This window comes from Meles meles, chromosome 11 (genome assembly GCF_922984935.1).
Source record: "Meles meles chromosome 11, mMelMel3.1 paternal haplotype, whole genome shotgun sequence".
Taxonomy (NCBI): Eukaryota; Metazoa; Chordata; class Mammalia; order Carnivora; family Mustelidae; genus Meles; species Meles meles.
In genome coordinates, this window is record NC_060076.1 from 27413560 (window position 1) to 27437494 (window position 23935).

Here is a 23935-nt window from a genome sequence, read left to right on the forward strand (position 1 = left end):
GTTATTTCAAAGGTCATAAAATACCATCTTTTGATTCAGCATTTCTGCTCAAGAGAATTAAACCCATGACATTAAATCAACAGAAGAAAAGAAGAAACAAAGCCTTTAGGTTCCCTGCGCTAGCATTATCCATTTTTACAAAAAAGGGCAAACTGCCAGTAAAAAGGGAATAATTAAGCAGATTTTGGTATGTCCACTTGATGCAACGTTAGGAAGCCAAGGAAGGGGGGGGGGGGGGGGAAACAAACCAACATCCTGGTGGTGGTATGCTCATTCTCATTATATCTGTTTAAAAACATGTGATTTCGCTCATATGTGGAATATAAGAAACAGCGCAGAGGATCATTGGGAAAGGGAGGGAAAACTGAATGGGATGTCATAAGAAAGGAAGAAAAACCGTGGGAGACTCTTAACTCTGGAAACAAACTGAGGGTTGCTGGAGGGGAGGTGGGTGGGGGATGGGGAAACTGGGTGATGGACATTAGGGAGGGCAGGTGATGTGATGAGCACTGAGTGTTATACGCAACTGAGGAATTATTGAACTCTCCATCTGAAACCAATGACGTACTATATGTTGGCTAGTTGAATTTAAATAAAAAAATAAAATATGTGCACTTGAGACTAGAAAATAAGATATAAATATATAAGATGAAAATAGGGGCTCTGTCTTTGTGGTGGGATTGTGGGTGATTGGCTTTTTCGGGAATATTTGATGACCTGTGATCTGGTTTTAGGTACTGGGACCCCGGTCCTCGGGCTGACCCCTTTGAGGATATGCGCTATGTCTGGGGGGGCTTTGCCTACTTGCAAGATGTAGTGGAACAGGCGATCATCAGGGTGCTGACAGGCACTGAGAAGAAAACTGGTGTCTATGTGCAGCAGATGCCCTACCCCTGTTACGTTGATGACATGTAAGTTACCACTGAGCCGCCATCCTGATGGAACTGGGTAATGCTGTCCCCAGAGAGAGTACCTGCACATACATACTTATACACATGCATGCACATACATCCGAAGGAGGAGATTGGATGCTTTGATTTTATGTATTTCACGTATGTGTTGATACAAAAAAAAAAAAAACTTTTTTGAAATTCATTGAAGATTTTAGGAAATAAGGTGCCGGGTGTAGGTAGTTGATGGTCCCAGCCACGGCACTGACACGCATGTGCACTTCCTGGAATCCTTTCTCCTTTTTCATCTGTAGTTACCAGTGCTTCTGTTTTCCACATACGCTGCCCTTTTGGTCAGTTATTGCTCAGTCTGCAAATTTCAGATGTGTTGTGACAAACAAGTGCAAGCACATTACACGTGTTTGTATGTCCCCCAGACTCAGAAACAGTGGTCTCGACCTATAAAAGCTGCCTGCGGATCCATTTGTGCACTTACTCTTTATAAGTGGTAAACCGCATTTTGAAACAATCCAAATAAAACTGAACAGGGCCTTTTTATCTTGGACTTTAGATAATCTTTCAATGCTAAGTCACTAAGCTGCCAAGATCTTGTTGTGGGAACTGTGCCTTTGAATCTAATGATTTTTTTTTAAAGAGAGAGAATGAGAGCGGGGAAGGGAGAAGGAGGGGCAGAGGAAGACAGAGAGAATCTTAAGTAGGCTCCATTCGGGTGTGGGGCTTGATCCCATGACCCTGAGATCATGACCTAAGCTGAAACCAAAATTCTGACGCTGAGCGGACTGAGCCACCCAGGTGCCCACCCCCTAGTGATTTCTTGGGAGGGGGCCTGGCCAGAGATGTAGTTGTAGGCATCCAGGATCTGTAATGTCTCTTCCAAACTCTGGAAATTCTCTCTCTGTTGTGGTGTTCGTGTATAGAGATCAGAATGTAGGAGGAGCGGGGTTCCTCTTCTGTTTGTTCTCTGCTTTGCACCAGCGGCTGTTTCCTTGTGTGGCTCACTCTACCTTTTCCAAGTCACCCTGAATGATCTTGTCTTTCACCTTCAGAAAGATTAGCCAGACTATTCCAAAGATCTCCCTCAGCCAAGATTTACTCTAGAAAGGAGCTGTCAGATGAGGATAGGAGGGGAGCTTAGTGGCATTAAGGGCCTCTGTGTGTTGTCACATAGCTGCTAAGTGCCTAAGTAGTAAAGCTGGGACTTGGGCCTGGAGTTCCAGGGTCCAAATTCTGTTTCCCTTTTACTTCACGGCACTGCCTTTCCTGTTCCAGTTTGGAATCTGAATTACAACTGACCAGAGCTGTCTGGAGTCTATTTCTGGGTTATCTGTGATAAAAGTTGTGCAAGGCACTCAGGACGTGACCTTGGAGATGTCGAACTCCTGTGAGAGAAGGAGTTGGTTTTTGTTTTTTTTTTTTTTAAAGATTTTATTTATGTATTTGACAGAGAGAGATCACAAGTAGACAGAGAGGCAGGCAGAGAGAGAGAGAGGGAAGCAGGCTCCCTGCTGAGCAGAGAGCCCGATGCGGGACTCGATCCCAGGACCCTGAGATCATGACCTGAGCCGAAGGCAGTGGCTTAACCCACTGAGCCACCCAGGTGCCCTCGGTTTTTGTGTTTTTTTTTTTTTTTTTTTTTTTAAAGATTTATTTATTTGACAGATAGAGATTACAAGTAGGCAGAGAGGCAGGCAGAGAGAGAGAGGAGGAAGCAGGCTCCCAGCTAAGCAAAGAGCCCGATGCAGGGCTCGATCCCAGCACCCCGGGATCATGACCTGTGCCGAAGGCAGAGGCTTTAACCCGCTGAGCCACCCAGGCGCCCCGGTTTTTGTTTTAATCTTGAAAATAACCCACACCTCATAGTCATCTAGTGACTGAAGCAGGCCCCAGAGAAACTCGACTCGGCAGCATGTTGTTTGTCTGTTAACACTACGTTGTGCTCCTCATGAAGCATTTGATAACTTGTACATTTTGGATTCCAGCAAGCCTGCCCCTTGTTCACTGAGTCTCGGGGCTTCCTCTTGTATGCAGGGCTGGGGGGTCTGGGGCTCTGAGCCTGAATGTCACTCCCTGTAATTTTCCCCCGACCTTCCCTGGGGCCTCCAGCTTCCTGCGGGTGATGAGCCGGTCCATGCCCCTGTTCATGACTCTGGCCTGGATCTACTCGGTGGCTGTGATCATCAAGGGCATCGTGTACGAGAAGGAGGCGCGGCTGAAGGAGACCATGCGCATCATGGGCCTGGACAATGGCATCCTCTGGTTCAGCTGGTTCATCAGCAGCCTCATTCCTCTGCTCGTGAGCGCCGCCCTATTGGTGGTCATCCTGAAAGTAAGGCTGCCACACTGGCTCCCTGCTGCCCAGGGACTTATAGGCTGTGAGGAGAAAAGCAAAGATTATTTGGGAGGGGAGGGGTCAGACATGTCATCTACAGTTTCCTCATTCTGTATCTGGGGAGAGTGAGAGTGACTTACTCAGGGTCAACTCCGCTGGTTGGCAGCTGAGCAGGGCTCTTGCTTCCCACATAGGCACCCAATTACCTGTGCCATGACATCTGCCAGGCAGTGGTTCATGCAGCATCTGAGAGCTGTTCATCTCCTCAGATGCACTGGTTGGTGATTCTGCCAGAACTCCTAAAAACAATAATCAGAGGGATATGTATTCTTGCAGTTTAGGTTTTTCTGGAAGCAGAGGTTGAGAAAGTTTGGTGCAGGGGTACTTATTCGGGATCAACATCTGTGGAGGGAGGAGTTGTGAAATGCAGGTTAGGGCCAATCCCACGGGCCCTTGGGGGCATATACAGCTTACTGGAATTGTCCCTTGTTGAGCTGTGCTATCCAGGCCCAAGGCCTCCCACCCTGACATCCCAGACCTTGGGCCCCTCAATCAGTCATTGGAATCATGAGCCCCAGGGCCAGGCAGCTTTCTATGGCTGTGACAGACCCAGAGGAGTTGACATCTAGAGTGTGCTGCGGCAACCAGGCAACACGTCCCCTCTCCAGGGGGCCCTGGGCAGTGCTGTTCTGTGCCACCCCATATATTAATATTAATATTAATTAATATTAATTAATTAATATATTAATTAATATTAATTAATTAATATATTAATTAATATTGATAGGTTTATATGCTAATCTTTCCTTACAATGATTTAAGGGGTATCATGTAAAAATAAATGTTGTCAAAGAGAGGGAAGTATACTTAGTCTTCAGTTTCCTGGTCAGAACAGTGAGCAGCACTGCTCCTCCCTAATACCTCTCAGATGAGTATGAATAAACCCTTTTTGCCACAGATCATGCGAGTACGTGCTTGCTTATTGAGGCGGTGCATTTAATAGGTCTCTTCCTTCCCAGTTAGGGAACCTGCTGCCCTACAGTGACCCCAGCGTGGTGTTTGTTTTCCTGTCTGTGTTCGCCGTGGTGACCATCCTGCAGTGCTTCCTGATCAGCACGCTATTCTCCAGAGCCAACCTGGCGGCAGCCTGTGGGGGCATCATCTACTTTATCCTGTACCTGCCCTATGTGCTGTGTGTGGCATGGCAAGACTACGTGGGCTTCGCACTCAAGATCTTCGTGGTGAGAACCACCCCTGGGAAGTAGCTGCACATACAGCCACCCCTGGTGGTTCACCTCCCCCTCGCAGTCCAAGCTGAGAGCAGAAGATGAGTGTGTGTGTCCATGTGTGTCTGTGTGTGGGGTGGTACAGGATTGCTGAGTCTTTGGGGCATCTTTGGAAGCATAAAATTCTAAAAGTTTTACGCTCTGTCATGCATGCATTTCTGAAATGTGTGTGCATAATGAGGGGTTATAAATAGAATCCTTTTATATGCTGCTGGTGAGCCACTCCCCTCAAGGGATCTGTAGGTGAATACTTCCATATCTTGTAATTGATCCATTTTGCAAATTCAAATTTCTCTAGGTGGAATTTATATTAGAAGTGTTAGGAAACGAGAGACGAGGAGATGGGTGAGTGACTTTTGCCTCTTTCTCACAGAGCCTGCTGTCTCCTGTGGCTTTTGGGTTTGGCTGTGAGTACTTTGCCCTTTTCGAGGAGCAGGGCATTGGGGTACAGTGGGACAACCTGTTTGAGAGCCCCATGGAGGAAGATGGCTTCAACCTCACCACTTCAGTCTCCATGATGCTGTTCGACACCTTTCTCTATGGAGTGATGACATGGTACATCGAGGCTGTCTTTCCAGGTACATGGAGCTTCCACACGCCTTTAGCCATCGGCTGGGGAAATGTAATTCCTGGCTGCTAAGCTCTGCCCTGTCTGTGGTGGAATTTCTGCAGGGCCTGGAGCTCCCTGGAAAGTGGCTAGGGCTTTAGCTCCATGGCAAGCAAACAGACCGAGGAAAAGCAGCTGATGCTAAAAGCCGAACTCTTATTACTGCTGTAGACCTCATTTCTTGAGCCCTTTGTGCTGATGCTGTGCAAAGTGTTGTGTAGACCAGGGGAGTTGCTCTTAGACCCACTTTTTTGCAAATGAGAGAACTAGCCTTGGACTCATAGCTGGTCAGTGTTGGTGCTTGGAAGTGACCCCAGTCGGGTCATACTGGGTCACCTAGTCCAGGGGGTTCCTCCTTCCAATGCTGGCCCAGTTCTCTGATTGTATATCCCCAGGATGAGCCACCAGCAGAGTTCCCTGATTATAGCTTGTGAAGAGTAAGATATGTTGGCTTTAAGCCTTTATCTGTGATTTAATCAAATTAACATTCATAAAAATTCATTTTAGTTCTTCCCTTAATAAATCTCCTTGACCAAGAGTTGCCGTACATACATTTTTGGATAGATCAAATTTTACGAGAATGAGGTTTAATTTTTTCTGCTTCCCCTGGTTTTCCTCTGAGGGAGTGTATGCAGAACGTTCATTACCTCTACATGAACTTCCTAAAGTGGATATGCAGTTTTGTATCCTACAGATCTGGGTTCAGATTCTGAGTCCTTCATTTACTGGCTGAGTATCCTCAGTAGGCTACTTATCCTTCAGTTTCCTCATCTGTAAAATGGGGCTGATAACCTGCCTTGTGGGGCTGTTTGAATATATGGTAGGTCTCAGGAGATGTGAGCTCCCACTACCCCACCTCCATTCTAGGGTGCCACTGCCAGAGACTATGTCAAGGAGGGAGTAGTTCTGGCTGGGATACCTCGGGAATGCTAGGATGTTGCTGTGCTTGGCTTCCATCTTGGTTTTTATCTTTGCTTACAGGCCAGTATGGAATCCCCAGGCCCTGGTATTTTCCTTGCACCAAATCCTATTGGTTCGGTGAGGAAAGTGATGAGAAGAGCCACCCTGGTTCCAGCCAGAAGGGGGTATCAGAAAGTAAGTGCTACCAAACCTGCCCTCCCCTTAGCCAAAGTGCTGTTGCCCCCACTGTCAGGGACAAAGGATGGCTTTTGCCCTTTAGAGAGTCTGAAATCACTCTAGAGTAAAGAAATCACATATAGTGCGTCTTTCCAAGTTCTCCCATGCCATTCATGTTCAGTGCTACTGTTGACTTATTAGGGAGTCGCTCTCTGGGTCCTTGAGGGACATTGCCTTTGTTTTCTTGGCTTCTAGGAAAGAGGCCCACCCCATGAACACACTGTTCATGATAAATTAACATCTAGGAAGAGAAGGTAAAGACAACTGTGAACTGTAGAACCGTAACCTCGCTGCCTGCCTCGTCACAGTGATAGATATATGAGCCTGTGTAGGCTGACACCAAGTGGCTATCAGAGCTCAGCCTGTGCTTCTTGATGTTCTCACCCTTCATTACTCAGGGCCCTAATCCTCTTCTGGTTTCTGATTGTAGGTGGGGGTGCCCACAGTTTAGCAAACTGTCTTTTGGGCTCTGTGCTCTGGTTCTTGCAGAAAAACTATCTTTGTGCTAGTGTGGCTTCCTAGGTAGTTAATGAGTCCCTTTCTGCTGATCTCTTCTGTGCCTTCCCCAAGTTGCCAGTGGAAAAGTCTGCTGTTCTTAGGCATTGTAGACAACTACAGCTGGCCCTTGCCCACTGTCCCAGCTTCTTCTCCTGCTCTTCCTACTCTTTTTACCCAATCTCCTCTTTTTTTTTTTTTTTAAAGATTTTATTTATTTATTTGGCAGAGATCACAAGTAGGCAGAGAGAGAGGAAGGGAAGCAGGCTCCCTGCTGAGCAGAGAGCCCGATGCGGGGCTTGATCCCAGGACCCTGGGCTCATGACCTGAGCTGAAGGCAGAGGCCTTAACACACTGAGCTACCCAGGCGCCCCTTACCCAATCTCCTCTTAAGACCAGCCTTTGGATTCAGTCTTCTAGAACATGTCCTGTTCTTCCACATCCCCATGCCTTTGTATGTACTCTGTCCTCTCACAGGAGAACCCTTTCTCCGACTTGCCTGCCTTCCTCCTCCTTCCTCAAGATCTAGTTCTGTATCCCTACCCCTGAAGTAGTCCTTCTAGATTCCCAAGTAGACAGTTCCTCCTCCAATATTTCGTGACATTGAAAAACAAACAAGCAAAAGGCCTCTGTATTTAAAATAATTATAGACTCATGGAAGTTGCAAAAAATAGTATTGGGGGGGTTTCCCTTGTGCCTTTCATTTTCGTTTCCCCCAGTGGCCATACCTTGCATAACTCCAGCGCAGTACTGAAACCATGGCACTGTACAGGCTGTAGACCTCCTTCAGACTGTAGAGTTTTACATGTGCTCATTCATGTGTGTGTGTTTAGTTCTGTGCACTTTGCCACATGGAGATTCATGTCATCAGCTCAGTCAAGATGCACAACTGTTCCATCCAGACAGACTCCCCCGTTCTGCCCCTTGAGAGCCACCCCCCCAACTTCTTCCCCAGTTCCTGAGACCTGTCAGCTACTACTCCTTTCTCCACATGGTATTTCCAGAATGTGATGTAAATGGAACCATATACTATGGAACATTTTGAGTCTGGCTTTTTGTCACTCAGCGTCATTCCCTTGAGATCCATCCAGGCTGTGACGTGTATCAACAGTTCACTCCTTTTCCCTGCTGAGTCATGTTCCATGGGCTGGGTATTCCACAGCTCTATGGTATCTTTAGATGTGTTTTCTAAACCGCTTTTAGCTTCCTGTGTTTTAATTGCTTGTCAAGTCTTTATAGACTGTGAATGTGCCTTTATCAGTGAATTCCCATCCCCAACACTCCTGCCCAAATAGGCCCTAAATAAAAGTTTGCCCGAGAAACCATAAGTATCCGTGGAGAGAGTACAGTTGTGAGAGCACGAGCTGAGCCCCTGTGTCTTTGTGCCATGCTCTTCGGTATTTGCTGTGGGTTCATTCCCATTCTGTCTTCTGTCTTCCGACAGTCTGCATGGAGGAGGAACCCACACACCTGAAGCTGGGTGTGTCCATTCAGAACCTGATGAAGGTTTACCGGGATGGCATGAAGGTGGCTGTTGATGGCCTGGCCTTGAATTTCTATGAGGGCCAGATCACCTCCTTCCTGGGCCACAATGGAGCTGGGAAGACCACCACCATGTAAGAGGAGAGTCAGAGTCCGCTGTGGGCAGTTTCCAGAGTGCAGTTAGAAATCAGGATGCAAGGGCACTGCATTGGTCACTGGGGCAAGGGCAGCAGCGCTGGGGGGAGGAGTTGACTGTGAGATATTATCTCATCACAAGAGTGCTTTCCTCACTGCCGGTTTTGGCTAGATATTTCCTCAGCCTGAAAACAGCTTGGGAGCCCTCTTGGTGACCTTTCCCGTTTGGTTCTCAGAATTCTGCACTGTTCCTGGAACCCTAAGGCTGAGACAGCTCTGAGAAATGGTCTCCTTTTGAGCTGGTTTTGTTAGAATTATGAAGCAAGAATAAGGAAAGATTTGATGTGTTGGAGGGAAGTAGTGATTTCCAGGAGCTCTGTCGCTAAGGAGGTGTGAGAAACAGCTGGCCATGTGACTGCCTTTTCTGGGACCGTTAGAGACCGATAAAGACCTTATGATGGGCAGTTTCATGAGGGAGCACGGGCCATAAACACCAGAGTTAGCCTCAGTGACTTTCGGTGTGGTCCCTCAACTATTGCCAAGGGCATATCTTTTCCTGTTTTTTTGTTTTTGTTTTTTTTGTTGTTGTTGTTATTAATGCAAAGTCAATATATGAACATTGCAGAATTTTTAAAAGGTACACAGAAATCCTACTGCCTAACACAAAACACTATTTATCACTGAATAACTTTTTCTGGTTTGTCCATTTTTCAGGGACATGATTTTAGACTTACAAAATTTATATTTCAAACTGTACTTTCCATTGCAAAGTGGAGTCATTAAAAAAAAACACTTGTCCTGATAATTCCCTTTCCAACACATAGGCCTGCTCCTGGTTATCCACTAAAGCAAAGACTTGTTTGCTTTGTAGGGGTCAGTTTGGGTCTGTTAAGAAGGAAGGAATGGGGGTATGTGTAGGGGGATTGATGCCTCTGCTGTAGGTGCCCAGGCTCTGCGGCCCGGCGTGGAGCATTTCCGGGGGAATGGGGATAACACTGACTCTTGGCTCTTAAACTTTTGCACTCAGGTCAATCCTCACTGGGCTGTTCCCTCCCACCTCTGGCACTGCCTACATCCTGGGGAAAGACATTCGCTCTGAGATGAGCAGCATCCGGCAGAACCTGGGGGTCTGCCCCCAGCATAATGTGCTGTTTGACATGTGAGTACCAGTGCACACTGAGAAGCAGACCCTGCCTGGATGCGTGTGTCATGAGTCATGGGTGGAGAGGGACTTAAGCATTCTACCTTCTGTGAGGGTAGTCCTCACCGTGCAGGACGGTGAGACCTGGTTGTCCTTCCGTTTTAGGAAAAGCAGGAGGTGATTGTTGGGTGAGAGATGTCCCATCAGTCCAGCTGGTGGGTGAGCCCTTGGGAAATGGTGCTTTCCATTACTGACCCTTTAGGGGCCAATTAGCCTATCCCTTCTCCCACTACACTCTGGCCCAGCATTTCCTGCTCAAGACATTGCTTCCTTTCAGGTTGGCCTGTCTGCAATTCAGGCCCCCCCAGGGAGCTCTTGTGGTGGAGCTGAGAAAGACCTGGGCTCTGTGACCTTGGCCAAGGACTTCTCCCCTTCTGGGTCCCTGTTTGCTCTTACCTAAATTGAACAGCTCAGGTTCATGTTCTCCACAGGGACCTCCCTTCTTGCACATTCTGAGTTCCTGGAGGGGGCTGCTCCAGGTGAATTTTGACCCAGTTACTTGGTGGTCGATGGGGCTGTGGGGTGGGCCGCTTGAGGGCTCAAGATTAAAAGTTGCAACTGCCTGATGTCTGGTGGCCAGGCCGGCTGGAACTAGGCTGGAACAGACCAGTCACATTCCAGCTTTAGTGTCTACAGTGGTTCCAGTGGTTGCTTATAGTTGTTCTGTCTTGATTCTTCCTATTATTTTTCAGAAGTTGATAAAGTTAGAAAAGGTCAGGGAGGGGGCAGTGGAAACGTGCCTGTTTTCTTCTGTTCTGGGTCAGGAGGCACTGTGGGGTGTGGAGTTGACCTGCCCTTGCGTCCCCAGGCTGACTGTGGAAGAACACATCTGGTTCTATGCACGTCTGAAGGGGCTCTCGGAGAAGCACGTGAAAGCAGAGATGGAGCAGATGGCCTTGGATGTTGGTTTGCCACCCAGCAAACTGAAAAGCAAAACAAGTCAACTGTCAGGTGAGTTCCCCTTCCTCCAACACCCTGCCCCCCCGCTCCCCCCTCCATGGGAAAAGCAACAGCTGCCCCAGTGTCCCAGTGTAGGGGTAGGTGAGTAGGTCAGAAATGTGTCCCTGGCTTGTCCCCAGGTGGGTGCCTCCATTCGTCTCTCAGTGCCTCTGCTTTCACTGTCTGGGGCTGGCCCTGGAATGTCTCTCTTTCACAGGCGGAATGAAGAGAAAGCTGTCTGTGGCTTTGGCCTTCGTTGGGGGATCCAAGGTTGTCATTCTGGATGAGCCCACGGCCGGTGTGGACCCTTACTCCCGCAGGGGAATATGGGAGCTCCTGCTGAAATACCGACAAGGTAGCTGATGTGTGTTTATCTCGAGGGAGGGAGGGAGAGGCTCTTGAGAGGTATGCCTGTGGCTGTGGCTCAAGGCTGTTCTTGACAGAGCAGCAGAATTGCTTCTCAAGAACAGTAAGGGACTTTTTTTCTTTTTTCTTTTTTTTTAAAATTTTATTTATTTGTTTGACAGACAGAGATCACAAATAGGCAGAGAGGCAGGCAAAGAGAGGGGGAAGCAGGCTACCTGCTGAGCAGAGAGTCGGATGCGGGGCTCGATCCCAGGACCCTGAGATCATGACCCAAACCGAATGCAGAGGCTTTAACCCACCGAGCCCCAGGGACTTCTTTTCTTAAAGCTCTATGCTCACCCATGGTATGGATGTGGAAGGAAGGCCTGGTTGATAAGACACTTAACGTGTATGCCCTTCATTATCTAGGGGCTGGCAAGAAGAGAAATGGGGATAAGGACATGGTCCCCAGAGCTACCTCTAGCTTAGAGCTTGGACATGTCTATTGTAGCTGTGTTCCCTTTTAGACCGATGACTGAGAACAGAGGCTGTGTCTTTGTTTATCTCTGTCCCCAGCATGGTACTCTGTATATGTTTGTTGAAAGAGTGGATGAGCAGATGAGAAATATGGGCTTTGGCACCAGTTCCCATTGGCCCCGAGACCTTGGAAAAGTCATTTAACTTGTCCCCATTTCTTTGCCTACAATAACAGTAGTGCCTGCCTCACAGAAGATTTAGTTAAATAAGAATGCATGCAGGCCACCCAGCACCCTGCCTGGTATGTGGCAAATTCCCAAATGAATGTTCCTGTTCTGATTTCTGTGAGGATGGCTTTGCCATGCAGGCTTCCAGATTCTTCCGCCTCAGTGGCCCTTGCTGATCTACCTGTAGTTGCAGCTGCTTCTGTCGTTGAGAACCAATAGGCCTCACTTGTCCCACATCCTTGTGTTTGTGCCTGGCAGGCCGCACCATTATCCTCTCCACGCACCACATGGATGAAGCAGACATCCTGGGGGACAGGATTGCCATCATTTCCCATGGAAAGCTGTGCTGTGTGGGCTCCTCCCTGTTTCTGAAAAACCAGCTGGGAACAGGCTACTACTTGACCCTGGTCAAGAAGGATGTGGAATCCTCCCTCAGTTCCTGCAGAAACAGCAGTAGCACTGTGTCATACCTGAAAAAGGTGAGTTGTATTTTTGGGCTGGGCTGGTACCGGGCCCAGGGAGTCGGGACTTGTTTGGCTGGGAGTGGCCTGTCCACATCCACTCCACTCTGCCACATGGGGGGTCACCGTCTCCCTGCACTGCGGTCCCTTTGGAGTCACATTGTATTTCCTTTGTGGAAAGCTCAGGCCACATCTGTTCCTGCAGTCAGAGTGTGGTTGAATCACACATGTTATTACTTAAGAACTTTTTTTTTTTTTAACTCCCATCATCTCTAAGTGCAGAGCAATAGTGGGAGGGAGGTATTGTGATTATTATCTCAGATTAGGGAAATGAGGCTTGTAGGTCACTGAGCAGGTAAATAACAGAGGTGGGACCAAACCCCGATAACCAGGTAGGTTTTCCTCTGTTCCACAGTACATGCCTGTGATTCATTTGTGTGCTGAAACCAGTGGCACCTAAAACATTGACATCCCAAACTTCAACTCCTATCTGCTTATTTACCTTTTAACTAGTGCCCGGTTACTCGAAGTGTGAGGACCAGCAGCACTGGGACTACTTGGGAGCTTGTTAGAAATGCAGAAACGCGGGCCTAGCTCAGACTCACTAAATCAGAATCTGCATTTTAACAAGGTCCCCTGGTAGCTCAACAGAAATCAAGCTTTGAGAGGCCCTGAGCCAGACAACTAGGTAGGTGAATCCCATGCCTAGGAGGGTCAGTGAATGCCTGGTGACAGCATTCAGTGGCCAGCTCTGTGCTGACCTCCGGTGCACACAGCACACACGTGTCAGACGGGGGCTTCAGAAGCCACAGCTGCCTAGTCAGTTGCCTCCCAGGAGGAGCCACATGATAGAGCCTCATGGAAGCCCTCCCTGGCGAAGGTGCTGGTGGCTGTACCTTGCTCGGTCCCTGACCCATTCTCACCTCCTTCTTTGCCATCAGGAGGACAGTGTTTCTCAAAGCAGTTCTGATGCTGGCCTGGGCAGTGACCATGAAAGTGACACGCTGACCATCGGTAAGGACTCTGGGGTTTCTTATTCAGGTGGTGCCTGAGCTTCCCCGAGCTGGGCAGAGTGGAGGCAGAGGAGGAGAGGTGCAGAGGCTGGTGGCGCTGACTCAAGGTTTGCTGCTGGGTTGGGGCTGGGGGTTGGGGTGGGGGTTGGGAGAGGGTGCAGCTTGGTGGCAGATTGGCTTAATGCTTGCCGGGGAGCCTGGGGCTTGGTGTGGGAGCTGGCAGGGCAGTGTCCCCAAGAGGCTGACATGACTGGGGGTGGAGGATCTCCTGGGGAATAGATCTGGCTGGACACTGGCGAACAGGGATGAGGAGCTGAGGGCCAAGCCCTGGGGGAGGGATTGGATCTCAGTAGCTAGGAGACTGAGAGCCCAGGAGATGGAGAGCAGTCTTCTGGGTCTTCCTTTGGAGCTATACATAGGACACCAGTGTCACCAGTAATACCCATGGAGCAGAAGCCTTTACTGTGTCCATCTGTGCCCAGTCCCAATACCTGGCATTTTCCAAGGAGATGTCTCTTCTACAAACTTTGATTAGACCCTTATTGACATAAAGAGAAGGACCTCCTTTAGAAGGTTAGGAAGGGAGAAGAATCATTTAATTTTTCTTTACTCAGTTTTTCCATGGAAGAATCTTAGAATTTAGGCAATAGACACAAGACTTTCAACCTCTGAAAGTCTTCCCTCCTTCCACCCACCATTCCTTCCTTCAGCCCTTCTGTCCTTCCTTCCTCTCACTCACCCACCCACCCACCCACCCACAATGTACTAAGAGCATATAGTGTTCTTGGCTTTGGTGATACAGAGGTGAATAAGACCTAGTCCTTGGCCCAGGAACTCTCAGGCCAGAGATGAACATGTGGAAAGACTTGAGTATTGGAAACGGGTATCATGTGTGGGCAGCTGACTTCCAAGGAGTAGGCAGAGGGAGAAGGTGAGGCATGGCTGGCTCTTGACGGGAGGCCTCTGAGCTGGCTGAGCCGTCTTTGTGCTTTGGTCCCTGCAGATGTCTCTGCCATCTCCAACCTCATCAGGAAGCATGTGGCTGAGGCCCGGCTAGTGGAAGACATTGGGCATGAATTGACTTACGTGCTGCCCTACGAAGCTGCCAAAGAAGGGGCCTTTGTGGAACTCTTCCATGAGATTGATGACCGGCTCTCAGACCTGGGCATCTCTAGTTATGGCATCTCAGAGACCACTCTGGAAGAAGTATGTTTGGTGACTGACTGTCTGAGTAGAGCAGGTTCCACAGTCCCAAGGCCAGACAGGTAGCCTCCTTTTCCCCCAGAGGAATAGGATTACCATGGAACTGGTCTTTTGAGTCCTTATATCATTGATTTTGGGGTATTTTTGGCCACAGTTAACCCTTTATAGTTGTGGTGGAAGATAGCAGGAGAGCTGTATTAGGATGGCTCCCTGACATGCCTGTGTTGTGGCCACGCCTAGGCAAGAGCCAACATTTATGGAAAATCCACGTGTGCCTGGTGCTGAACTGGGTGTGTGGGGTTGCTTGTTTTAGTTATTGTAGGGGCTCCTGGGTGGCTCAGTTGGTTAAATGTCTGGCTCTTAATTTTGGCTCAGGTCATGATCTCAGGGTCGTGAGATTGAGCACTGTGTCAGGCTCCGTGTTCAGCGCAGAGTCTGCTTTGGGGTCTCTCTCTCTCTCTCCCTTTCCTTCTGTCCACCCCCACCCCTATCCCCTGACCCTGCTCATGCATACTCTGTCTCTTTAAATAAATAAAATCTTATAAAAATCATTGCAACTTAATATTATTCCCATAATAAGATGATAAGGTAGGCACTCAGGTATACTGAGCTAGGGGTCAGCATTGAGGGTTTGGGCTACAAAACCCATGCTCTCTTTACTGTGTAGCAGCACCACCTCCCTTTAGAGATCACAGCTTCATAAACCTGGAGTGCTGGAAAGGATAGAAAAGTTGTCTGGCCCATTGGTCCCCAAGTTTGGCCATAAGAGAAATCATCAGTGGGGTTATTATTGACAATAGAAATTCTGAGTCATCAGCGCCAGGGTCTTTGGATCAGAATTTCTAGAGGTAAGACCTCAACGTCTGTGCTTTTATTACATGCTTTCTGGGCCGTGGTCTGTAGTTCAGAGTTTAGAAATCATTGGCTAGTTCACATTCTCTTACGATGTTTGAGTCCCTGCCGTACTATTTCTAGTAATGGGGAACCCATCATCTTTTGATCATTTGGTCTTGAATGACTTAGCACGATGCTGGCCTACTCAAAGATCTGCGGGCCATACACCTGGAAGAACCCACCTAACATGCTCCCTGTAGATTCAGGACACATTTCTTCTCTAGTGTTCTAATGTCCTACCTTTAATTTGAAAATGATTATCTGGATTGATAGTTCTCACAACTGGGGATGTGTTCTCTGGTGAAAAACGCCTTCACTCCCAAGTGACTGGCAAAGCATTATTGATAAATGCAGCTTTTACTTTTTGTCTTCAGGGGCTAACAAGCCACTCAGTAATGTAATAATCATGGTGGTGATGGTTGCTCTCATCACATGGTGCTTATACTGTTCTCACTCCCATTTTTCAGATATTTCTCAAAGTGGCCGAAGAGAGTGGGGTGGATGCGGAGACGTCAGGTAAGCCTCTGGGGCAACTGTACGCTCTCTGGGCAGTGCCTCCTGTAGGCTGTCTTAGCTCACCAGTAGTGTGCCTTTCCCTTTCACTTGTTTTATCCCATTCTTATTTTTAGTTTATACATTTGTGACAGAATAGGATGGCATTTGCTTGTTGTGACAGATGAGATGAGGATTTGTTTTGTTACAAATAAAATAAAATGTGGAATTCTTTCCTTTGGCCTGCAGATGGCACCTTGCCAGCAAGACGAAACAGAAGGGCTTTTGGAGACAAGCAGAGCTGCCTTCGCCCATTCACTGAAGATGATGCTGTTGATCCTAATGATTCTGATATAGACCCAGGTCTGTTTGGGCGAATTCTTGTCTTGTGTACTCCCATGTTTCCTTTTAATGGCCTTGAGCATGGGATGATAGATGCCTACAGGGTCCAAAGGGAAGTGGGAAGATGAGAAAAGCTGCATTCCTTACAGCATTGGGCAAACTATCAAACCTGAAGGATCCCACCCTCATCACTTTCTTCATTTAGTTGAGATCTTTCACTTGAGACACGTATAAAAGGATGGCCCCTCAGTCTTCTGAATCCATTTATTATCTTTTCTGTGGAGACCCAGTTTCTTGCCTAGATAGGGTGTTTAAATTGTTAAATAAATATTCTTTGAATGGATGAATGATTTTGAACTAAGTCACCTTTTAGAGCTAATTATACCTTAGACGTAGATATTCTGGTAGAGTGTGTCCCTGTGTGTTTGACTGAGATGGAGAAAGGGAGGCAAGAAGTCAAGCAAATATTGGTAAGATGTGAAAGCACTTCAGTTAGGAATCATTAGTTTAGGACAAGGATTTTTGTACCATTTTATACCATTTTGAGGTACAGAAACTTTTTTGGCTCTCCCAGTCCTGCTCCTGTGAGTCTGTGGCTCTCATGTTTTCCCTGATTTCAGACATTGTCAGTACTTAGATCATTTGAATGTGTCCACCTTTTACCAAAATAACAGATGGTAGGCAAATCAGCATTGTCTGTTCTCAATTCTGTCAGCCAAATGCATGGCTTGTCTCATAGAATAGTCTATCGAGGATGACATGGTTCATCTGAATGACTTGATGTACAACAGTTATGTGTGAACACTTCTCTTCAGTTGTCTCAAGGCACCTTCATTTTCTGCACTCCTCACACAAGAGCTGGAAGGCAGAAAGTGCCACTGTTGGACATCTGGGGTCCTAATTTTTCCTGGGACAATGATTTGTCACGAAAGCCCTTGACTTCTGAGAGACTTTGGCTTTCAAACACAAGCCTCCAAGATGGTTGCTGAGGATGCTGGAGGGAGGAGCGTGGTAATGTCAAAACGGCCTCAAATAATAGGTGACCTTCGGTGTTGTCTTCCTGCAGAATCCAGAGAAACAGACTTGCTCAGCGGGATGGACGGCAAAGGCTCCTACCAGGTGAAGGGCTGGAAGCTCACACAGCAGCAGTTTGTGGCCCTTCTATGGAAGAGGCTGCTGATTGCCAGACGGAGTCGGAAGGGATTCTTTGCTCAGGTGACAAGTGCTGCTCTAGGCCAGCAGCTCTGGCTTCATGGGTGGGCTGCAGGCTCCCTGACCAGTGAAGGCAGGAGAGGGTCGTGGGTCTGGGGTGGATGCTGGAGCCAGACTTTGCATCTTTCAATCCCAGTCCTGCTTCCTGTCACTCATGCATCTGTGGACAAGTTACTTCTCTGCGCCTCCTTGTCCTCATCTTTAGAAATGAAGATAATGTGCCTATGACGTAGGATTGTTATGAGGATTCAGATGAGTAAGTGCTTAGAATGGGCCTAGCATTTAGTAGTGCTGTGTGTGTGTGTGTGTGTTCACGTGTGTATGAGTTTTATGGTAGAGGATGGCTTAACAAGGACAGAGTTTAGAAAAATTGGCTGGGCAAATTCAGTTTTCATAACCTGAGATGCACTTGACGTATAAACTTCTTGGAAACGTGACTTTTCTCTAAGTTGATGTTTAACTGCAAATTGATAGGAAGCTAGCCAGACAGGTCAGAAGAAAATGGGCAAACAGAGAAGACTCCTTACACTGCTGCCTGTGTGTTGGTGTTTGTGTGCTAACTGGTTTGGTCAGTAGGGATAAATTATCCTGCTGTCTAAAATCGAGAAGTACAGAGAAAGCATCTGCAGAAATTCTTCTCTGCAGAGTAATGCAGAGAGTATGAGTTTGGAGCACAGAGACCTGTGTTTGAATTCTGGTTCTGCCACTTACTGGCTGTGTGACCTTGGGCAAGTTACTTAGTCTCTCTGAGATCGATTACTTTGTTTTTTGATTGGTGATAGGGTTGTAACAATAATGAGATGAGATAATTGTCATACAGTATTTTCTCAGAAAGAAGGATTTAGGTAATGACGCTTTTGGAGGCCATTCCATGGTGACAGTGGCTTGTGTTCCCTTTCAGAGCGTGGGATCTGACTGGGTCAGTTAGTCTGTAGATTACAAGTGAGATTACTGAGGCCACAACTGAAGTGACTTCCCGTGGATACACTTGTGGCAGACACAGAACCAGGCTTGGTGTCTTCTGGCTCCTGATGCAGGGCTGGTTCTGTCCGCCTTTCTCTGAGCTGAGCTGGGCTCATGGCCCATCATGGTCTTTCTTGGGTCTTCAGAGGGAAGAGGGCAGGACCCAGTGTTCTGAGTCCCCCTGACATTTGACCACCATTTTCTCTGTAAAGTTTTGAGCTTCCTGCCTCTACTGGGTGGCCACAGCCTCTGGCTTTGTGCTGCCAGCCTCCAGAAATGCCCTGGAGGGAGGAGGTTTTGGTTTCAGGATCTGCTGCTTCCCACCTGCCATGAATGCCTTGGTGGAGCTTTGTTCTGGGTCTTGTGGTGCTCACTTGCATGCTGCCTGGTCTGGGAGGGCTGGCTGGACTCTTAGCGGCTTGTGCCAGGCTCCTTTCTCTGACATTTGCCCTTGGTTATTTTTTTTGTTTTTTTTTTGTTTGTTTGTTTGTTTGTTTGTTTTTGCCATTTCCTTTCCCCCTCTATCCCCTGGTTGTAGATCATCCTGCCAGCTGTGTTTGTCTGCATTGCCCTGGTGTTCAGCTTGATCGTGCCCCCCTTTGGCAAGTACCCCAGCCTGGAACTTCAGCCTTGGATGTACAATGAACAGTACACATTTGTCAGGTACGTGGTTGCCTTCTGTGCCCCAGGAGAGCAGAGAGCTCAGGCAGACCAAGTGTTGACACTGCTGAGGGCCTAAGGGAGGTGGACTCAAGAATCACGGGTGGGATGGATTTTATCAGCTGTTCTAAAGCCCCGACACAAACTGATACCGTATGCAAAGAATGGCAGTGAACTTAACCTCCACTAATAGACCCACCTCTCTTCCTGCTTTTGAGCTACTTTCTTTTTATTCTGCTGTCATTGGGAACCGTCATCTGTGTTTTACCTAAATAGTCTGCCCTTGCAAAACATCTGTGAGGGTCGTCTGTGGGCTTTTCATAGCTATGATTGAATTTTGTCGTTTTGTCCCAGGGCTTCTGTACATGGTCACAGCTTTACACCTCCAGGTTCTTGTTTATACAGTACATTTTGTGTGTTTATTATGTTACAGATATTAAAGAGTGTTCTTTAGAAAATGCTAGCTACTCTGTAACAATTCCGTGCTTCAAACAAAGGGACTAAGGAATTTCTCTACTTCCTTCCACAGAAATTTTCCTCAGTCTTGTAATATTTGTAGACCTTTAGATGGGGAGAAGTATCTCAGTGATGTAACAGGGAAGCTTTAAAACAAACAATGAAAACAAAAAAATACATGAATATACAAATAGGTTCTTCCTTCTCTAGCCCCGTGTTTCTTCCTGTTTGGTTCATGTTTCATGATTAATTCTGAACGTATTTTTGAAAAACTGATCCTTAACGAATTCCTTCACATTAAAAAGGTATAGATAGATAGATAGATAGATAGATAGATAGATAGATGTATGTGCATGGGTGTTTATACATGGGTGTTTATGGTGCTTTTCCAGAATTCACATTCTAGGTTTCACCAAAAGGAGTACACCCGAATGCACAACTCCATTCATTACAACTTACACAAGCCGAGAGGGCTGTCCCTTACCTTGATCTCAAATACGCAGTCAGTGTCAGCTCCTTTTGGGTACATTTTGTATTTTGCTCAGTTCGGTTAAGAGCGCTTGGCATACAGGAAGTGCCTAATAAAGTGTTCTGTTTAGAAGAACAATTCCACTTCCCAGTTCCTGGTTTTAATGAATCGCTGAGCTGGCTGCCTCTCATGTACCCACAGTAATGATGCTCCTGAGGACATGGGTACCCAAGAACTCCTGAATGCCCTCACCAGACACCCTGGCTTCGGGACCCGCTGTATGGAAGGAAATCCGATCCCGTAAGTGCCCCTTGAGCTCTGAGACCCTTGACAGCTGGGTTGTCTTCTGCTTGTCACCTGGTTTGATGTCTGCTATATTATGTTTATCAGCTATGATAGATGCCACATGGTGACTAGGATCATTTATCCTTTGAAGCATTTTTTATTTTTAAAAAGCTGATGTAATAATCTAACCAGAATCTAGGAACGAACAGAGCCAACTAGGAGAGTTTTCTATCATCCTGCAGAATAAAATCACTACAGACATTTATTTGCTGCTTTCGAGATTAATATTTAATTCAAATAGCACTTTGTACAGATCCAGTGCTTTCCCCTTCTGCCCTTCCGCCAGCTCCTGTACCTAAAAGCAGAGGTAAGCTGCCATTATATAGAATTTGCGGTTTGACTTATCAGCTTCTTCACCTTACCAACCCGAAAACGTGTTCTATGTTATTGTGTGTAAAAATGGATATTTTCTTCTTTTGGGGTTGCATATTTTTGTACTTTCCTTCAAAATCCTTTTTAGGGAAGTAGGTAGTATATGGATAAATGCAGTGAAATGCCTCTGTCTCTAAGTGGGCTGTGGGGAGGGGCGTGTGGAGGTCTTCATGTATAACAACTGTGAAGAGAGGTGAGTTTCCAAGTGACCCAAGCCAAGGCCCATGCAGGTTCCAGGCTCAGGTAGAATGAGGTTCTGGCTCAGTTATAACACAAACTTGGAGGAATTATAGAGAGTGTGGAAGGTATAGGAAGATTGGAGAAGGACTAACTTGAATTCCAGGTTTTAAAGGGAAGTTACTGACTTTGCAAGTGGACAGACCAGTGAGCCACTTACCTGGGCATGCAAGGTTTCAGAGCAGATTTCTAGAGAGATAACTACCATGTCCTTGCTAGCTCTTATTATTCGATATTTACTAAACATTTGCTGGTACTTACTGCTTCATGGGTAAGTAAGCCCTAGCAGCCAATGTCAGTTCCTAAAGAACAAAATGACTGTGATGGAAAAGGGCATGGAGACATCCTCTCTGAGGTCACAAAACTTTGGACTTTTGACATACCTGCATGTTTCATAGGTGAGGTAGAAGAATGGGGTAAGGTGGATTCATTATACACCACTGCTGAGCAGTATGGACTCAGATAAGTGGCAGCATAGACGGAGCTGGGTCTGGGCTCAGGGCTAGACAGGTTCAGACAACGGAGGTCTGGTCCCTGCTGTCAGAGGATTCACAGGGTGGGGGCAGAGCACCGCTGTGTGCCTGTATGTGTGTATGTGTGTGAAGGGTGGGGTGATGGAAGGTCTCCATTCTGGCAGCTTTTCCAGAATTCACATTCTAGGTTTCACCAAAAGGAGTACAACTGAGGGAAGTTTGACTGGGACATTGACTGTGGCATTGAGCTTTGTCTCAGCTAATCATCTTGTGAATTTTTGGAGTGTGAGCCCCCATGTCTTACTTTGACTTTTCCATCAAGTTACAGTGCCTTAGAGAGAACTAGAGAGCAGTGCACAGATCTGTTCCTTTGATGTTTTTAGTACATAGAAGAATAACATAAAGAGTGTGGCTATGCATTGTAGATACTGGAAATATTAGATATTAGAAATGACATGTTTCAACATGTCATTTTGTACTTTTATTTTACTCGTGGAGAAGATAAGACCCAGGAGGGCAAGCGTGTTGGTGATGGTCCACAGTGATTCAGAGCTCGCGTCAGGCATAAAGGCCTCGTGATCCTTGCAGACAACCTAGCGCTTCACGTACTGAGCACCCTCACTGCGTCCCCTCCAAACCCCCATTCTGTACTCATTTTAAAACATAAAGCGATTCTTGCCATTCTGTGCCAGATTCAGGGAACATTGAGCGTAACATGGAGACTCCTTCCCAGGCCCATGTCATCTGGCACCTGCCTCCCTCCACCTGTCTTTCTCCCGTCATTCTCCCTCCTACCTCATCCCGTCCCAGCTCACTGCCTTCCTGCTGTTCCTCAAACATGGGAAGTTCATTTCTTTTGAGGGACTTTGTACTTATATCTTCTATTGTCTTTGTCTATAGTGTTTTCTCTCCCCAAATCTTTCCCTGGCTGCTGCTTTCTGATCGTTCATGCCTTGGAAGAAGTATCACCCTCCTAGGAAGAAGTAGTCTGTCTTCCCCTGATTCACCGTTCTCTTATTTTGCTTTATTTTTGGCTAAGTGACATTTGCTTGTTGCCAAATTCCTCTCCAGGAAGTAGGGACTTTGTCTTGTTCACCCCAGACTCTGAAATATGCAGAACAGTGTCTGGCACATAGTATGTGCTCAGTGAATATTTACTGAGTGGACATAGGGGCAAGAGACCAAATGCTGGCAGACTGGATTGACTGGAGTTTGGTACATGAGCATTTAGGGCCTCTTTGTGTTCCTTCATCCTTAACTGTAAAGTGAGTTTGCAGCTTACAGGTCTGTGGGGAGATCAAACAAATGGTGAGGGCACAGATGCCTGTTTGTGATTGTTATTGATTGGTCTGTGCTCCCGAGGCTCCAGGAAAGGCCAAGTCCTCTCGGGTGATGCTACCTTTGATGTCTTCCCTTTGCAGAAACATGCCCTGCTCCGTGGGGGAGGAGGAGTGGACCACCGCCCCGGTCCCCCAGACCATCACGGACCTCTTCCAAAATGGGAACTGGACGATGGAGAACCCCTCACCCACCTGCCAGTGTAGCAGTGACAAAATCAAGAAGATGCTGCCCGTGTGTCCCCTGGGGGCAGGCGGGCTGCCTCCTCCACAGGTGAGTCGCTCTCTGTGTGACTGAGCAGATGGCAATGCAGGCAGGCTGGGGGCTTCTGCTGGGGAGGAAGGAACGGCTGGCCTATCCTGTCAGGGGGTTGTCTTTCAGTCTTGAGCTTCATTCTTATCAGAGGGAATAGCATGTGGGTTTTGAGGGGAAGGGACTTGGTCTGCAAGTTTCTGTATCTTAGTGTAGCTTGTTTCTCTATTTTGAAAAGTCAGCCTAGTTTGACTGAAAAGTAAGCACTCTGGATCCATGGGATGTGGAAGGCACAGTCTGGTTTCTCCCACTGAGGTCATGTGACACTATATCTTGTGCCGGACCAGCTCCATCCCTGGTTCTGCCACAGATGAGCTGATGACCTCACACAGGCCGCTCACCCCCGGGGCCCGTTTCCTCACCTCTGAATTAGGGAGGCTGGCCCATGAGACTTCTGCGGGTCTTAAAACTCTGACATTCTCTGAGACTGTGAGTGTGGGGAGCAGTTCTAAGCCTTTTTCTGAGAATTTAAGGAAGAGGCTTGCTTGTGATCTCCCTCTGTTGCTTTCTCAGCATCTAGGTTGCAGGGTGAGGACAAGCAATTGTACATGGGTGTGAGAACTTAAGTCCTGGTTACTTCTCTTTAAAATAACAGCGTATCTAACAAATAATACATTATATGTTAATAATAAATGAATAAATAAAATAATAGTGTATCTATTAATCAGTATAACTCTAATGAAACAAAGAAGTCACTGGCGTAGTCAGTGATACTGTTCCCTGAGAGCCTTGGTGACTGTAATGAGTCATGTTCCACTGTCTATTGTTGAGTAGCTCAGAATAATTTCCTGGGGGACATCTTGGCTTGGCATAAATGAATGGCCAATGGTGAGGACAGAATGGACTAGGCCTTGGTGTTTGGCTGATGGCAGCGCCTGGACCCTGTGGTCAGGGTCTGGTCACACTGTGATCCATGATCAAGAAACATGTGTCATTGTAGTCCTTGATCTTTTATTTTTTTTTTTCCTGTTTCAATTGTGGTCCATAAAGACATTTGTGCTTGTTTTTTCTATGATGACAGAGAAAACAGAACACTGCAGACATCCTTCAGAACCTGACGGGAAGAAACATTTCAGATTACTTGGTGAAGACCTATGTGCAGATCATAGCCAAAAGGTCATT

General features: G+C 47.1%; 1 protein-coding gene across 5 annotated transcripts in view; it reads left to right on the top strand.

The window, feature by feature from the left end:
• The window catches only part of ABCA1 (ATP binding cassette subfamily A member 1), a 130338-nt gene that overhangs the window by 83262 nt on the left and 23141 nt on the right, over nt 1–23935 (top strand). For 4 of the 5 annotated variants that reach the window (XM_046022411.1, XM_046022412.1, XM_046022414.1 and 1 more), the window contains 19 exons: nt 735–911; nt 3015–3237; nt 4260–4481; nt 4900–5104; nt 6115–6228; nt 8210–8381; nt 9410–9541; nt 10392–10534; nt 10740–10877; nt 11830–12050; nt 13074–13152; nt 14049–14251; nt 15610–15658; nt 15884–15997; nt 17043–17191; nt 18690–18814; nt 19938–20036; nt 22585–22774; nt 23835–23929. In XM_046022411.1, the coding sequence (XP_045878367.1) occupies nt 735–911; nt 3015–3237; nt 4260–4481; nt 4900–5104; nt 6115–6228; nt 8210–8381; nt 9410–9541; nt 10392–10534; nt 10740–10877; nt 11830–12050; nt 13074–13152; nt 14049–14251; nt 15610–15658; nt 15884–15997; nt 17043–17191; nt 18690–18814; nt 19938–20036; nt 22585–22774; nt 23835–23929 (2850 nt within the window). Of the gene's footprint in view, nt 1–734; nt 912–3014; nt 3238–4259; nt 4482–4899; nt 5105–6114; nt 6229–8209; nt 8382–9409; nt 9542–10391; nt 10535–10739; nt 10878–11829; nt 12051–12973; nt 13047–13073; nt 13153–14048; nt 14252–15609; nt 15659–15883; nt 15998–17042; nt 17192–18689; nt 18815–19937; nt 20037–22584; nt 22775–23834; nt 23930–23935 lie in introns of all 5 variants that reach the window. The other variant, XM_046022415.1, reaches the window with a different exon arrangement.